Source organism: Hemicordylus capensis, chromosome 6 (genome assembly GCF_027244095.1).
Source record: "Hemicordylus capensis ecotype Gifberg chromosome 6, rHemCap1.1.pri, whole genome shotgun sequence".
Taxonomy (NCBI): domain Eukaryota; kingdom Metazoa; phylum Chordata; class Lepidosauria; order Squamata; family Cordylidae; genus Hemicordylus; species Hemicordylus capensis.
In genome coordinates, this window is record NC_069662.1 from 20770597 (window position 1) to 20787258 (window position 16662).

The following is a 16662-nucleotide window of genomic DNA, read 5'->3' on the forward strand; positions in this document are numbered from 1 at the left end:
ATTTGAAGTGCATCTTCTTCACTGTCCCTTATATATTCTTCAAGGCCTCTTTTCTCCTCCTCTACTGTTTGATGGACTTGCAGCATTCCTCTTCCACCTGAGCTGCAAGGGAGGTATAGCCTATCTACATCACTGCGGGGGTGCAGAGCATGATTGATGGTCATGATTTTCCTGGTCTTACGATCTAGCGTCTCTAACTCTGCCTGAGTCATGTCTATTATTCCTGCAGTGTATCTGATAACAGGTATAGCCCAGATGTTTATGGCTTGTATGGTGTTCCTGCCATTGAGTTTGGAATTCAGGATTTTTCTAACTCTCCTGATGTATTCACTTCCCATTTTTCTTTTAACTTCAGTGTGTGCAATGTTATCAGCCTGGAGAATGCCCAAGTATTTGTAATGTTTCTTTCTCTTCCAGGTTCTTGATCTTGCTTCCATTGGGCAGTTCTATTCCTTCTGCTTTTGTTGTTGTTTCTCTGTTCATTATTAATGCAGTACACTTGTCTAGTCCAAACTCCATTGCTTTGTTGTTGTTGTTGTTGTTACAACATTTATATCCCGCTCTTCCTCCAAGGAGCCCAGAGCAGTATACTACATAAGTTTCTCCTCACAGATCAATATATAGATGCTGGGTTAATTGACAAGTGCTGGGCCTTGATCTTTCAGTGTTGTCTAGCTGATTTATGATCTGGCTGTTTTGCAGTGACTCCGTGCCCCTTTAGGCCCCCTTGCTCTAAAACAGGCCTGCTCAGCTTAGGGCCCCCCAGCTGTATTTGGACTACAACTTCCATAATCCCCAGCCACAGTGGCCAATAGTCAGGGATTATGGGAGTTGTAGGCCAACATCTGCAGGAGGGCTGAAGTTGAACGGCCCTGCTCTAAAATCTCTGGTTGTGGGCCTGAGTCACATTTCACCTACTGAATATCCTCATCCGGCCCTGTGCCCTGACTGTCTGTCTGATCTCAAGGCATCCCTACTTGAAATTCTCCAAGCCAGGCGGTTCATTCTCCAGCCCCACTGGGCAGCCTTTTCTGTGTTGCAGTCCTCTTAGGATTGGGAACCTTTTCTTGACATTTCTCGACAATGTACCTCCCTGTCCACTTGCTTTCAGTTGGCATCACTTTTTTTTTTTTTTTTTTGGCACCAGCTCTGCACCAGAACTCAACAAATACTGCAAAATATGCTGGCACCTCTTGTACTGTCCCTGTAATATAAATAGCAATAGCAATAGCACTTACATTTATATACTGCTTTATAGCCGGAGCTCTCTAAGCGGTTTACAATGATTTAGCATATTGCCCCCAACATTCTGGGTACTCATTTTACCGACCTCGGAAGGATGGAAGGCTGAGTCAACCTTGAGCCCCTGGTCGGGATCGAACTTGTAACCTTCTGGTTACAGGGCGGCAGTTTTACCACTGCGCCACCAGGGGCTCTGTTATAAAGCCTTTGAGAAGTTTGTGGTGGTCCGCTGTTGACTTGGTGCTCAGCTTCTGCCAGCATTGGTGTGGTGTGGTGCAGAGGAGACAGTGGCACCGTGGGACGCTTTTTTGGTGGTTTGGGGAAAGGAAGGGCGGGTGGCATTTGGAGCTGCTTTCTCTTGGGGAAGGGAGGTCCCTTGTGTTAAGCAAGGGAGAAGCGAAGTTGGAGCTGTTTCGTGACCATTTCCCCCGCCCCTTCCAGGCCTGCATTGACGAGAACATGGAGGTGGTTGAATTTCTGTTGGCAAATGGAGCTGACGTGAACCAGGCTGACAACGAGGGCTGGACTCCGCTTCACGTTGCTGCTTCCTGCGGCTACATCGAGATTGCGCAGTGAGTTCAGGGTGGGGAGGATCTCCTAGCTGTGTCTCAGTTCACAAGTCATCATCGCAGCTTTTCGGCAGCCGTTCCCCTGACCTATTGGATCCACATATCGCTGGGGTGGGTTGCCCTCTGCTGCACGTTTCCTTCCTCTCCCACCACAAAAAGGGATGAAGAGAACAGTGAGGTTAGCAGCAGCCTAAGCTCCCTGTTCTCTTTCTGCAGCCAGGAGAATGCACAGAGCTCTCTGTCTGCCCTCCTCCCTGCCCTGTGCCATGGCAGTAGCAGCAGGAAAGGCCCGGCGGCTGCCCTGCCTTAGAGCAACGTTGCAAGCAAGGGCTCTTTCAAAGCAACATGATTTGGATGGAAGCCTGGAGGGTGAAGCATCCCGGCAGCAGTGCTGTCCTAGTGCGGGCGCAAAAGGCCTCCTGTGCGGGGGGGGGGGGGCGGGGGACCGGGTCACCGGGATTGCTGAAGGCTCCTGACTGAAACAGAAGGGAGGCTCGAATGGCCGCGCTTGTCCTTGGCAGCAGCCAGCCCGGCTGAAACTGGAGGTGGCAACCGCATCAAGTGGGCAGAGGCTGCCAGTGGTTCCATTTCTGAGCCTTCTGCCTCTCTCGCCTCCCACAGATTGCCACATGCCAGGCCTTCTGTGGCCTTGGCCCTCCTCCAGCCCCGCTGCCTTCTGTCAGTTGCCGTCATCTTGTAAACTGAGTGGGAGTCTTGCCTTTTTCCAGGCCTCACAGTTGTGGAGGGTGCTCTAGGCTTATCCAGGGAGCCTGTTCTGTTTGCAGGCGCAGTGGGAAGGGTCTCTCATGCAAGAATTGCTGGTCCCTTCTCCCTGTCCCCAGTGAAAGGTGGGGGCTTGATGTCTGGGAGCAGGAGACGAGGCCTAGGCATCCGTCCTCTTCATCGGTAGCCAGCCACCCTACAAGAGAGAGGGGGGAAACGGGGCCCTTCAGTTAGCCTGCCTGGCTAAGCGGCCGCCCATCCTCTCCCTCTCGCGTTTCCATCAGCTACCCTGCACAGGAAGGAGAAACATCCATTCCCTTTGCATTGCCCCTTTGAGATTCTAGGTATATTTAGTGAGTATTCCCTCTTGAATAATAAAGGTGGGCTATAGCGTCTAAAAAAGAGAGAGATTCTGGCATGCAATGGTCATCCTAGAACAGCCAGGGAAGTTAAGTTGGCCCCACGGGGTCTGGCAGGAAGCCAGATCTGGTACGCAGATAGAAAGGCCTCTTGCTCTGATCCAGGACTGAAGAGGTGGGAGGCCTGCTGCCAGGCTAAATGGGGCCCCTGGATCTCACCCTGGGCTTCACTGTCTGGCCCAGATACCTCTTGGACCACGGTGCCAACATCACCGCAGTGAACAGCGACGGAGACGTGCCATTGGACATTGCCGAGGCTGACAGCATGGAGGCCCTGCTGCGTTCGGAGATTGGGAAAAGAGGTAAGGAGAGAGCAAGCTCCGCAGGCGTGGCAGCAGCCACCACGCATGCCACGCTCCTTCCTCTTAAGGCTCTGTTCCTTGGTAACCCATGGGCTGTTTGGGGTCTGCCGAGCCTCCCCTACCAGCCCTGTCTGTCCTTCCATTGCCACTGGTGCTGCAGGGAGATCGTGGGTCATTTGGGGGAAGGGGGGGGTGTTTCCTGCACAGAGTGGTTATTAGTATACTGCATCAGGCTTGCTCACCTTCGTCCCTCCTGCAGATGTTGGCCTACAACTCCCATAATCCCTGGCTATTGCTACTGTGGCTGGGGATTATGGGAGTTGCAGTCCAAAACCAGCTGGGGGTCTAACTAAGTTAAGCAGACTTGACCCACATCTTGGTTTTGGCCAGGGCTCAAAATGGATCTTTTCCTTCTCAGATGATTCTGTGTCAAGTGAAAGGTTGCCTTCCAAAATATTGAAGGGCCTTTCTGTTCCTAAAATGGTTGAAGTTCTGGGCAGGGTTACCTGCAGACATTCTGCAAAATCGCATAGATTTTGTTATGCATGTTGCATTCTGCTCCTCACCACAGCAAGAGTCCAGGAGCTGTCCAGGGCAGATGTGCAGTGCAAGCATTGGGCACGTGCAGCACCCGCCTTTTCCTTCGTAAGCAGAGCCCCAGCTGCAAACTTTGGGCTTTTCCTCACAACAGTGATTATTAGGAAGCTGGAGTTGCATTTGTTGGGGGGCAGGGAGGAAGCTCATATTGCCAGGATTTCATGGGATGCCTGGAAAATCTGGATTTATTCTCCACTCCCCTGTATGCCCACAACCATGTGCATTTCTATGTCACTTGCTCTCTACTCTTCTTGTGGTTGTGTTTTTCTCTGCTTCCAGGGGTAGATGTGGAGGTAGCCAAGCGAGAGGAGGAAGAGGTGATGCTCCGCGATGCACGCCAATGGTTGAATGCTGGTAAAATATCGGATGAGCCGCACCCCAAGACTGGGGCCACCGCCCTGCACGTGGCGGCTGCCAAAGGCTACGTCGAAGTCATGAGGTGAGATGCCTGCCTAGTCGCCAGTCCCCTGACACCTGCTGAGCCATTAGGAGGCGACAGGCCCCTTCCCCCACCCCTTGGTCTCTGAGCAGGAAGCAGGATCCAACTTCCCCTCTTCTAGCTTCAGCCTATAGGTAGCACCTTGGAGGTCTAAGCTCCCAGTCTGCTCGCCAACTCTCACCTCAGATTTGGGGCTCTTTCCGTTCCTTTCTCCCCAGAGCCACTTGCCTTGCCCAACCCAGGGTGTGGGTGAAAACTTTCTCTGGCGATCTGCTTGAGTTTCCTTGAGCACAGGTTCCCAGGCCCAGCCCCTGAGCCATAGGCAAGGCTTGGGGGAAAGTGTAGGCTCAGCAGATGGCAGCGTCCGCCCTGGCCACCTCTTCATGCCTTGGAGCAGAGATGGGAGAAGAGGTAGATCCTTGCTTCCTTTCTTCTTGCTTTGACATGCCGCCCCACCCACCCCCGGCCCTACTCATGTAAGCAGAAGGTGGGCAGACACAATTAAGCTCCACTGCGGCTCTGTCCCCTTTGCCACTCAAAGGACTTGGGAGCACCTAGTTCACATTCATGCCTGTTCTGCCCTGAATACCCTCAAACGCCTGACTTATTGTGCATGCACACAACAACAGCAGCAGCAGCAAATATTTACATACCACTTTTCAACAACAGTTTCCGAAGTGGTTTACATAGAGAAATAATAAATAAATAAAATGGATCCCTGTCCCCAAATCTCACAATCTAAAAAGAAACATAAGATAGATACCAGCAACAGTCACTGGAGGTACTGTGCTGAGGCTGGAGAGGGCCAGTTACTCTCCCCTGCTAAATAAAGAGAATCACCATGTTAAAAAGGTGCCTCTTTGCCCAGTTAGCAGGGGTCAGCTCCTGGATTCTGAGAAGACCCCTCTGTCATAACCTGCCCACCCCTGGTCACTTGAAGTCCCCAACTCTGCCTCTCCCTTGAGCCACAGAAGGCTACCATATCTGACAGAAGAGCCTGGCCCTCTAGTTTCTAGAACCTTCTGCTCTCTAATCCACTAGGCCCCAGCAGCCCTTTCTGCTCCCGTCTGATTCTAGCGTGCCAGGAGGAGAGCGGTTTTCTTTCTCCAGGAGGCCGATGGGTCCCAGGCGCCCTGACTTCGTGCTCTCTGACTCTCCCACAGGCTGCTCTTGCAGGCCGGCTATGACCCTAACGTGCAAGACAAGGACGGCTGGGCTCCCATGCATGCAGCTGCCCATTGGGGGGTAGAAGAGGCCTGCCGCCTTTTGGCCGACTACTTCTGCGACATGGAGGCCCTCAATAACGTGGTAAGAGAGAGGGCAGTGTCTGTGAGGAGTGTGGGGTGGAGGGTCTGAAAACCTGGCCTCTCTCCAGTTGAGCATTCCTTGAGTGGCAGGGCTGGAGGAGGCGGCGGCGGCCTCGGAGGGTCTGAGAAGGTGGGTCTGGCCCTGCAGTCCAAATCATCAAAAGGGAGCTTCCTTCCTAACCACCCTGCTTGGGAAGGAAGGTCTTTTCCTAGGATACTAAAACCCCAGAGAACAAGGATGGAGGAGAGATGATGGCATCCTGAAACCAGGAATGGGCGGCTTTGTGGTTCTTGTAGAAGGCAAGACCAAGGTCAGAGGAGGCAGTTGTGAGAGAGAAAGCCCTACTGGATGTTTACTGGGCATCACAATAAGCTTGACATGCGGATAGAAATAGGAGCAATCTTCTCACCTTGTCAGTATCCCACCCTTCTTGCCACTGAGAGATAGAAAGCGGCTTGTATCCAAGAAAAAATGCTCAGAGAAGAGCCTGAAGTCTGTAAACATGCCACGGGCTGGGCTGGGCTGGGGACTTTAGGCCTGGGCAAGCCAGACTACAGAGGACCTCGTCTTCTTCTCTGGATCGTCTGCAAAACCTGGCTCAGCTCAGGCTCACGTGCTGCACAGGTTCAACTGCAGCAGTACAAGAACTGGACTTCTAAATGCTACAGCCGGCCTGGAGGCCTGAAGAGGCTCGACTGGAATGGTTTTAATTCAGGAATAGGGGAGGGGAATGTCCCCAAATGACTATAGACTGACCGATCTCCCTTCAAAGCTTGGTATCAGGGTTTTATTTTTTGTGTTGCCGTGACCACCATCACCCCCTGCCCACACACACACTCATTTCCCTGCACTACAAAAATACATTGGGCAGAAGCTTCCCCCTCACTGGTAACACAAATAGCCCCCCCATACTTTGAGGGTTTTACTGCATTCTTCAAAATAGCTGCAGGTGGATGCAGCCTAGCAGGTAGGAAAACACAGAGGGTCGGAGAAGCGGAGGGTCTGAGTGGGTGGACAGGGCTGGGGGTAAGGGCAGGGCAGCCCGAGGGGTTGGCAGAGCAGTGTGGCTGCACCAGGTGTCAAGAGCTGGGCCCGTGGCATTTCCCAGCTCCATGGGGCGGCTCTGATGTGGGGACTCCTCCACCTCTCCTCTCCCCGCCTTAGGGTCAGCGTCCCTGTGACCTTGCAGACGAGGATACCTTGGCCCTGCTGGAGGAGCTGCAGCGCAAGCAGAACGACGTAAGTGGCTCTCCTCCCGCCCCTGTGGCAGAGATAAGAGAGGTTCAGGGATTGGCTCTCCCAGCTAGGCAGGGAGCTCTTGGGACCCTGCTCATGGGCTGCCATCTGGACCTCGCAGCATTTGGGGGGGGGGGCTCCTGAGGAGGGAGGCGCCTTCCTGCAGGGAAGCTTGTAGGCGCTGGCTCGAGAAGCTGGGTTGAAGGGGAAGCTCCGTTGGGGAAACTTGCAGGACTCCGAAGCCCCAATAGGAGACTGAGCTGTCAAATGGATGTGCCCGGACGTGGGACTAAAGCAGGGCTGTGAGGCTCTCCAGCTACTGTTGGACTGCAGTTCCCATCATCCCCGCTTGCAGTTTATCACAGTTGGGGCTGATAGGAGCTGTAGTCCGACCACAACTGGTGAGCCTCAGGTTGGCCAGCCCTGGTCTGAAGTAAGTTTCATATGGCGGGGGGGGGTCCATCCGTCTGTCCATGTGTCCCCCACATATTGTGCACGCCAAAATTTGTCAAACAGCAAGATTTTACTGGGCCCCAGAGCTGTTCCTTGTCTCTCTTGTTGGGAGATTTTGAGGCTTGGTGGTTACTCTGCCATCAGTGGTTAGGCAGATGGCCACCAAAGAGGGCCTTTTTTTTTGGTGGCATCATTCTTTGGAATGTCCTTCTGGCACTCTGTTTCAGGTCAAGACCTTTTTGTATTTACTGTTTTTGGCCAGGCTTTTTAAATAATTGGCTGTCATTTACTGCTGTCTAAGGTTTTATTTACAATTGTGTTTTAACTGCTGCTTGTCATTTATTTTGTAACTTTTAGAGGCTATTGTGTGCAGATCCTTACACTCTGAATGATTTTTTTTTAATCGTCATAAGCTGCCTTTGAGAATTTTTGAGCTGGCGGTGCATAAACTTATTTAATAGCTGCCTGGACTCAATCAGGCTTGCGTGTCCATTGTGCTTTTTAAAAAAAGTTCTAAAAACCTTGTCTCAGTACCAAGAAAAAGCTTGTTTCTGTGAGCGATCTCCGTAATGCAAATGAAGCAGCTGCCTGTATTTGCTTTTGTGTTACTTGGTTTCTGCGAATCGTGGGGGGCAGCCAGGACTTTGGTTCCCTTGGAGCAGACTTCTATTTTGTTTAAAAACACACACACAGTGGCTGGGAGTGGGAGGAGAAGCACAGGCCTGGTTTTCCTCTTTCACTGCTCTTGATGTAGCCCGCCAGCTACTACTGGGAGCGGCAAGTGTAGAGGAATGACAGGGACCCCTCGTCCAGGGCAGGAGGTCAGGGCAGGAGGCCGGCTTGCCTCTCGACTTGATTTGAACATCACCAGCCTCAGGGCTGCATTTCTGGAATTGCAGGGTGGGCCTTCCTGAGGCGGCTGTTGCTGGAGAAGCCCACGTGCCTGCCTCTTCTGCTCCGGTCCAAAAGCTTCAGTCATGAGAGAGGCTCGGTCCCGAGGGAAGGAAAGCGGCAAAGGCTTTCCTCCTGCCTGCCGGCTGCATGCCTTTCCCAGCTGTAGACTGAAACCAGATCGTCCACAAAGCCCTTTGGAAAGCCTAAAGGGTTTTGTGTTTTTCTCTCTTTTGACTGTGGGAGTTTTCCTGTGAGAACCAACTGGAGAGAGCCAGGCTGTGCCCCGTAGAGAAGGGTGAAACAGACTGCTCCGAGGCAAAGGACTTTCTCCTAGGCTTCAGGTTGGCCTGGGAAACATCCAAAAAGATGGGACCGCTTCCCTATGAGAAAAGGATGAAGCATTGTAGTTCAGGAAAAGAAATGAAAGATGCATTGAGGGACACAGTTGGGGCTTGTTGATTCATTTCTGATGTGGAAAGAGTGGACAAAGGTTTTTCTCCTCCAAAAACTAGGAGGATCACCTGATTTACAGATATTTATTTATATTTGTTTTTACATTTATACCTCACTCTTTCTCCAAGGAGCCCATAGCAGTGTACGTGGTTATGTTTATCCTCACAACAACCCTGTTAGGTAGGTTAGGCTGAGAACTAAGTAACTGGCCCAGAGTTGCCCAGTGTATTTCATGGCTGAATGAGGATTTGAACTCTGGTCTCCCCAGTCCTAGTCCAGCACTCTAACCACTACACCATGCTGGCTAGCTAAAACATCTTAGCCAGTTGTTTTAGTTGATTATTTGAACAGGTCTATCTGGTAGGCAGTAATAGCTAGATTGAACCTTCACTTGCAGAGGTAATATACTGCTGGTTGCTGACAGCAGCAGTGGGGTGTGGCTATTGGCATCGTCCCCTGCTTATAGACTTCCTGGTGGGTGGCCACTGTGGGGAAACTAGGTAGGTCTTTGGCCTGATCCGGCATGGCTGCTCTTCAGTACTCAGTTCTCCATGGGGCAATTCCAAGGGTAACGGAATCGGGCATGTTACCACTTTTTCAATGCCTATAGCCATAAGCAAATTTTCAGCTTGATGTTCTCTTGCCACTGGGTATATGTAATATCACCTACTATAAGGCTATATTTTTACAAAACTTTTTTATTATAATAGATAGCATCTGAAATGTGCAAGATAGTCTGTAACAGAATCAGAATTTTTTCTTTACATTTCTGATTCCATTACTGACATATTTTGCACACTTCAGATGCTATCTATAATAAAGGGTTTTGTACAAATATGACCTTATAGTAGGAGATGTTATTTTGTTGGTGAGTATGCATAACACCAATTTGGAAATGTGCTTATGGCTACAGTCATTGGGGGAAAGTGATAACGTGCCTGCTTCCATTACCCTTGGAATTGCCCCATGGGTGGTGGTCTCTGCTTACAAGGTGTGCATTTTCTGCTCCTTTTCGAAAAGCTTGCAGTGGACACGTTTGCCCTCTTCTTGCCAAACAGCTCTCCATCCCATTAGCAGCCCCTACAGTGCTACAGTCCACTTCAGTGTAGTTCACAGTGTGGAATTCAAACATTGCTGCTCCTCTTTGCCACAGGGCAGAGCAAAGCAAGCAGTAGCCTTTCAAAAGTGCCCTTGCCTATGTTGTTTCTATTCACTCCCCATTACCCTGGCAAAATCTTGTTCTTTCCTGCGAAGGTTGCATCTACCATTCCTTTGCCTGGGGGAATGCAAGTGTGACCCTCTTCTCTGCCTTTATTCTGCAGCTACGCAGCAAGAAGGAAGCACACCTGAGGCAGGCTGTGATTGACACTAGCCTAGAACAGCCCCCATCGTACACAAGCAAGCACCGAAGGTGAGTGGGACTCCGCACCATTCTGGAGAAGCCGCTGATGTCTAGTTTGGGCATCCGCAGTCCAGCCCTTGGAGCCCTTTCCCAAGAGAACCCCAAGGCCTCGACTCCCACTTCTGACAGCTGCCTTAACCTAGGATGCAGCTTATGGTTCTGTACCAGGCCCAGTGGCACGAAACCAGACAACCCTCCACACACTCACACGTGCGGGCACACACAAGGCACAAACAGGTTAAGCAAAGGCTTTATTGTGTGTGCAGCAAGTCTGACCACAAAACAGGAATGGACTCTCAATCTGGTGTGTTACAGAAATGTTTTCAGTCGCCAGTTGCAAGTGTCAAGTTCAGCTCTCCAGCTGCGTGTGGTGGCTCGTCATTTTTATGCAAATTACAAGGGTCTGTCGTTCTGCAAACATGAGCCGGAAAGCAGATCCTCCCCTCTCAGCAGGAAGCATCCGTTCCCGTGCATAACGATATGTCTGGTCAACAGACTTCTTAAGGGGCAGATCAGAGGCGCCTTCAGATCTTAAGCAGCCAAAGGCTGGCTCATCTGTGCCTGCACACGCAGAAATAGTGTCCACAAAAGGGGCTTGCACATCCACCTCTGCTGTAATAATACTTTTTTAAACCCTCCCTCCCAGACTGGGCTTTACAACTGCAGTCCTCCAGCCAGGCATGTAGGGCCAATGGAGTGGGGGTGGTGGGGACAAATATCCCTGGGGGCTCCAAGGAAGCCCACTCACCACCACCACCCCATTCCATTACCCCCATCTACCCCTCCACCAAGGCTGGGCATGTGGCCAGCGGGGTGAGATGGATGCACAGTGGCCCCTTGCCCTCTTGAGTTGGCATAGTGCTTCTCTGCCCGCGGGATGCTTTCCCCATCGCTTCTCAAGAAAGAAAGAGGAAAAATCCAGCTGGTGGGGAAAGCACCCTGCTGACTGGAGAGAGCAAGGGGCCACCATGCCTCCATCTCCGCACGCGCGCGCACACTCTCTCTCTCTCTCTCTCTCTCTCTCTCTCTCTCTCTCTCTCTCTCTCTAAGGAACTAAGAGTGGCATACAGGGGTCTTCCCCTCCCCACTTCTCATTTTACCCTAGCCAACCGTGTGAGGCAGGTCAGGCTGCAAGAGTAACCCGAGGACACCAAGTGATCTTCGTGGCTGAGAGGAGACTTGAACCCAGGTCCCCCTGAGCCAAACCTGAGATTGACACACACACACCCCACCTCAAGACACAAATGTGTGAAGTGTACAGCATGTGGGTGCACCTCACACCACACGTTAGATTGTGTTGTGCGATGGGGTGTGCCCCATGCTCTTGTTCCACCACACATACGATATTTCCAGGATTAGCTGCATGCGAAGAAAGTTGGGTGTGGATTGGCTAGCGTTGTCTCAGCTGGCACAGACGCACCATTATGGCAGAAACGGCAGTCTGTGCAGGATGGATTTCCATGAGCAGAGCAGGGCTGTGACCAGCCGTGCAAATAGCAAGCACTCCGGCAGTTATCATGCGGTTGCTCAAGGCCTAAACCAGTTTGGCAGAAGATGCCAACCCAGATGCCTACAACCTACAAGCCCTGCCTGCTTTATCTCCATAGATCTCACGTCTTAGCCTGACCCTGATGATAAACAGGGAGGCTGCCACAGCTGGAATTGGTTGGCGTTGCTGACATTCATAAGCACGCAGTGCCCCCCACTGGTTCAGCCTGGGCACACATGTACTGACTGATGGAGGTGGGGTGCATTAATCTTCTCCTTTCTCCTCCTCTTAGGAGCTCTGTATGTCGCATGAGCAGCAAGGAGAAGATTTCTGTCCAAGACCAATCAAAGGAGCGCAAGACGTTGGGCACCATCGCGGTTGGTGAGGAAGAGACCAGCTCTGCCTCGGAGGGGGAGGAGACTCCACATTCCAATGGTAGGCGGAGCTACGAAGTGGGCCCTCATTGGTCCAGAGCAGAGGAGGCCGAAAAGGACTGGATGCTAACCGCTTCCCATCCCCTACAGAAGTGAAGTCCAGTCCCGTAGCAGACAGCAGTGCAGTGAATGGCGTCTCCGTGCCCCCCGTCAGTCCTGTGGCCCCCAGTCCCACTGGGCAGAAGGTAAGGTCCTGCTTGTCCACCGTGGTGCGATTCCTTGGTTACCCAGAGGTGAAAGAGGGAACAGGTGATGGTACAACTCCCTGCCTTCTCCTGTTGTCCCAGCTCCCCTTCACAGTGTGACAGCTACAGCTTCTGGCCTTTCATGGAAGTCCAGCCCCTACATATTCACGCAAACCAGCCTGCATTGGAGCGCAAGAGTGAAGGGTGGAGCCTTCTAATCACTGCTTGTTTGGGGGGGGGGGTCATCTGGTGTCAGACATGGGGCTAGAGTCTTTAGTTTTTATATGTACTTGTGTGCCCAGATTTTTCCCTCCTGTAAACATGAAGTTGCGTCCTGGGCTACCCATGCAGAAGAATCCTGAGGCGGTAGAGTGGACTGTACCACTTCGCAGATGGAGGGTCACCTTATTTTTAAAACCTTGGTCTCGGAAATCCCTGCCAGTAGGACACTAGCACACTAGGGAACAGGCTTGGGTAGAACCCTCTCTTCTTGCCATGCTAACTTGCTGTTTACAGGGGTTTTATTTTATATTGCCTGCCTGCGAGGAGCATTCAGAGATGGCATCCCTCCTCTTTAGTTTGAAGCAGTTCCGTCCATTCTTACCACCTAATTCTGCTGCAGGCATAGACCAGGCTTAAATGCCTGACCCACTTCTCATTCTTGATTAGTCCCCACCCTAACCATGCAGGAAGAGTTCGTATGCTGGAGAGGGGGAGGATGGAGGTTCCTAGTGTCTGTGGAAGAGGGACTCACACAACCGTGGGACCTGGGGGGCCACGAGCCCTCAGTCCCACACCAGCTTCGTCTTGAAGGTGTCTCTTTGGCTCCATTGGCTCTGCATGCCCCCTCCCCTCTGCCGCCCAGCATGTGCTGAGTCCATATTTCTAACCCCTCTCTTAACACACCAACGCCTTCATCTTGCATGCTTGATTAACCAGTTTTTGCTTGCCGCTGTCCCAGGGTGGGTGTCCTGTTCTGTCCTGGAGGTGGCGCCAGTGCGGGGGGGGGGCTCCTGCAGCCGGCGGGGGCTTCCTCCCACTCCATTCCCACCGCCGGTGGGCCATCCTTGCCTCTGCATGTCACTTCTCTCTGCGCTGTGTGAAATACTCTGGACTTTTTGTTTCTCTGTCTCTCGTTTCTTCTCCTCCTTGCACTTCTCCACGTGCCCTCCATCCGCTGCTGACGGTGCCTCGCCCCGCTCCTTGCTTCCTTGTCCCCCAGCTGCCGTTTGCCTTCATCACCCCTGTGCTGCCCATCCCCGGCCCTCTGGGGCCTTCCATGTGGAGGCAGAGCTTGCGCAAAACGGGGATCATTCTGGTGCCCCAGAGGGGACAACAAGCTGCCGTGAGTGTCCCACTTAGATCTGAGGGAGGGAGGATGCCTTCTTGAGGCATGTGCAGGTCGACGTTCACTGTCCCCATTCCTGGCTTGCCAAGGGCTTACAACCATCTCTCTGAAATTGGCTAGTCCAGGGTTTCTTAACCTTGGGCCCCCAGATGTTGATGGATTACAACTCCCATCATCCCCAGCCATGTCCATTGTGGCTGGGGGTGATGGGAGTTGTAGTCCATCAGCATCTGGGGGCCCAAGGTTAAGAAACTCTGGACTAGTGTGTTACTGGGTGAGCCTCTAACTTTGAATTTGGCGTTGCTCAATCCTAGTGCCAGGATGTCTAGGCCCAGCCCATGATCTGTTGCCCTGGCCTGGTTTCCTGGTGTCCATAGCGAGCGTCGGCATCCCTGTTCCTCGCCACTTCACTTCTGAGTGGTGCATTGGTTATTAAAAAGGCAGTGCTTGGGTTACTCGCCAGTAGGGCAAGCTTCTGGAAGCATCTCATTGGCCAGGTGGACAGATGAACTTTTCTCCCTCTCTCACAACACTAGAACCAGGGGTCACCTCATGAAACTGAAGGTCGGGAAATTTAGGACCTACAAGAGGAAGTACTTTTTCACACAGCACATAATTAATATATGGAATTCCTTGCCATGGGAAGTGGTGATGGTCACCAGCTTTGATGGCTTAAAAAAGGGCTTAGATAGATTCATGATGGACAGGTCTATCAATGGCTACTAATCTGGTGGTGGCTGTGGGCCACCTCCAGCCTCAGAGGCAAGATGCCTCTCAAGACCAGTTGTAGGGCAGCAACAGCAGGAGAGATGGCATACACATACCTCTTGCCTGTGGACTCCCCAGAGGCATCTGGTGGGCCACTGTGTGAAACAGGATGCTGGACTAGATGGGCATCCTTGGGCATGATCCAGCAGGGCTGTTCTTATGTTCTTATGCCAGTCTAGATAGACCACTGTTTTTCAAGAGGGGGACACTGGCAAAAAAACCCCCCAAAAACCCAACCTTCAGTACAAGAGCCAGTTCCCACTGTGCTGACTGCATAGTATGGAGCTTTTCTCAGTGCTGGGAGGGCCCGTTAAGAGAGACAATGTCCTCTTTTCAGAGCTCTAGGAGAAAAGCACTGGGAAGGGCTACATCTACCAGCACTCTGTGCATGCCTTCCAAGATGGTGCAGGGGTTCAGGAGTTCCCTTAAAGTAGCCCTCCAACCCCGGCACTGGGCAAAGCGCAGCACTGCACAAGAAAGAAAGGGCATCTCTGCAGGGTGTTCATCTTTAGCCGAAGCTTCACACACGCCCAACAACTAGTCAGGGATCCGCTCTTAGAGCCACTGGCCCCCTGGCCTTTCAGTGAAGAACACAGAAATAGACCTTCAGTTTGGCCCAACAGGACGGCGCTTGCATTCTCTGTTTTTTCACGAGTGTACCTGAGACGTGGCTTGTTTTGTTTTTAAGGGGGTGACTCTGCCTGTATTTTCTGGCCCTGTGAGAACGCTGGAGCTGGGGAGGGAAAGTGGGAGAGGTCTGGTGGGGACCTGCAGGCTGTCTGGTGGTGGGTTGCTGCCTGGGGCCCTGGAGCTCCTGGGATACGACATGGTGCACCAAGGACCTGGTCCTCGTGAATGGTGGTGTTGGACTGGATTGGGGCTGTGTGTCTGCCTGAGCAGAGCAGGGAAGCCAAAAGTGGGGCTTCCCGGGGAGGCGGCAACATGCAGCGCATCAGGGCGAAGGCCGGGCTCCAAACGTCCCCAGCAGGAAAGCGGAGGCAGCCTCCTCGAGAAGCGCGGCCACCTCAGCAGCTCGGCTTCCCAGCACTCCCCGCTCACCTGCCATGACCTCTGCCTTGGACGTGTTCCAGATTCCCCAGCTAGCATGCCTGCTGGGACTCCTGGCAGCTCCACCGGCCAGTGCTTGGGGGGCTTTGCGTTGGAATTCAGAGCTGGCAAAGGACCCGGTGGGAACGGGAGAGCAGCGCAGGCAGGCTCCTCTTGAAGGGGCCCCGGAGCGCTCAGAAGTGCTCGGCTGTCTCCAGCGCAACCCTTGCTGGGCTGTGCTGCTTGCACATCTGCCGCTCAGACAAACTTGGGTGGATGATGAATTGCTTGTTAAGGATCCTGAGGCCCTCCTTCTGGCTCGCGTTGTCAGGGCATGGCAGTGCAGCACAGAGAAGACCGATTCCTATGCTTTGCCTGTTAAACTCTTCCCCCATATTCCTGGGCAGATTCATCCCAAGAATGCAGGAAGGGTATAGTGCTTCGTCTGTTCCTTTGAGACAGACATCTGCCTCAGGATGTCCTTTTACTGCCAAAACGAAGGCCTGGAACATGTGAAGTCACTGTTGAAAAGTGTCTCCGAGCGCGTGCAGGCTAGCTGTCCCTTGCACTAAGTAGTCGGGCTCTCCAACTTGGGTCCCGAGATGTTGCTGGACGACAACTCCCATCACACCCAGCCCCAATGATCTTTGACCGTTGGGGCTGGGGATGATGCGAGGGAGTAGTCCAGCCACATCTCAGGACCCAGGTTCGAGAAGCCCCTGCACCAAGCCATTTCAGACGACCCACGAGGAGCTGGGTCCAAGAGGGTGCAGAGAATGAGCATTTGGGACATAACAGGGAACCAGGGTTACCTGCCACAGGGACACACCTGGGAGAGCCATGGCCTTGCATGCTCCCCCTTCTTCTCCTCCTCCTCTTTCACCTGAGGGAGGGAGGAAGGAAGCCTACTTTCATTTTGAAACCAACCACACTTCTGAAACTAACTCAGGAGTTGTGGCAGGGGGAAACGAAGATCTAACCATGGTTTTTACATCTGACACTCTGGTTTCATCGTGGCTTGTTCTGTTTGAAGTAAACCACATTTCACCAATTCAGACACCACACGCAGCTGGGGGACACTTTAAAACAAACAGCTTTCCCTCTCCTCCTCCCCACTTGCAGAAGAGAATGGTTGAGGAGCCTGGAGCTCTCCCAGGCTTGTTACCATCTTGGGAAACCCTGGTTTCCCCTTGGGTCTGAATTGGGTCTGTAACTTCAGGCAGTGTAGAGCTCCCCCACAGCATTACTGCTTGGGGGAGTTAATGGTCACCCCAAGAGGCAGACTAAAGGGGGCCACCTGTTTGGGCTTGAAATCTGCAGCCCCACGCCTCCTGCAGACAAGCCCAGGCAGCCT

General features: G+C 52.6%; 1 protein-coding gene across 4 annotated transcripts in view; it reads left to right on the plus strand.

Moving 5' to 3' along the window:
- Positions 1-16662, plus strand: part of PPP1R12C (protein phosphatase 1 regulatory subunit 12C) — a 54766-nt gene that overhangs the window by 17527 nt on the left and 20577 nt on the right. For all 4 annotated transcript variants that reach the window (XM_053261169.1, XM_053261168.1, XM_053261171.1 and 1 more), the window contains exons 2-9: positions 1684-1814; positions 3137-3255; positions 4132-4291; positions 5455-5599; positions 6764-6838; positions 9958-10046; positions 11819-11961; positions 12051-12145. In XM_053261169.1, the coding sequence (XP_053117144.1) occupies positions 1684-1814; positions 3137-3255; positions 4132-4291; positions 5455-5599; positions 6764-6838; positions 9958-10046; positions 11819-11961; positions 12051-12145 (957 nt within the window). The remainder of the gene's footprint in view (positions 1-1683; positions 1815-3136; positions 3256-4131; positions 4292-5454; positions 5600-6763; positions 6839-9957; positions 10047-11818; positions 11962-12050; positions 12146-16662) is intronic.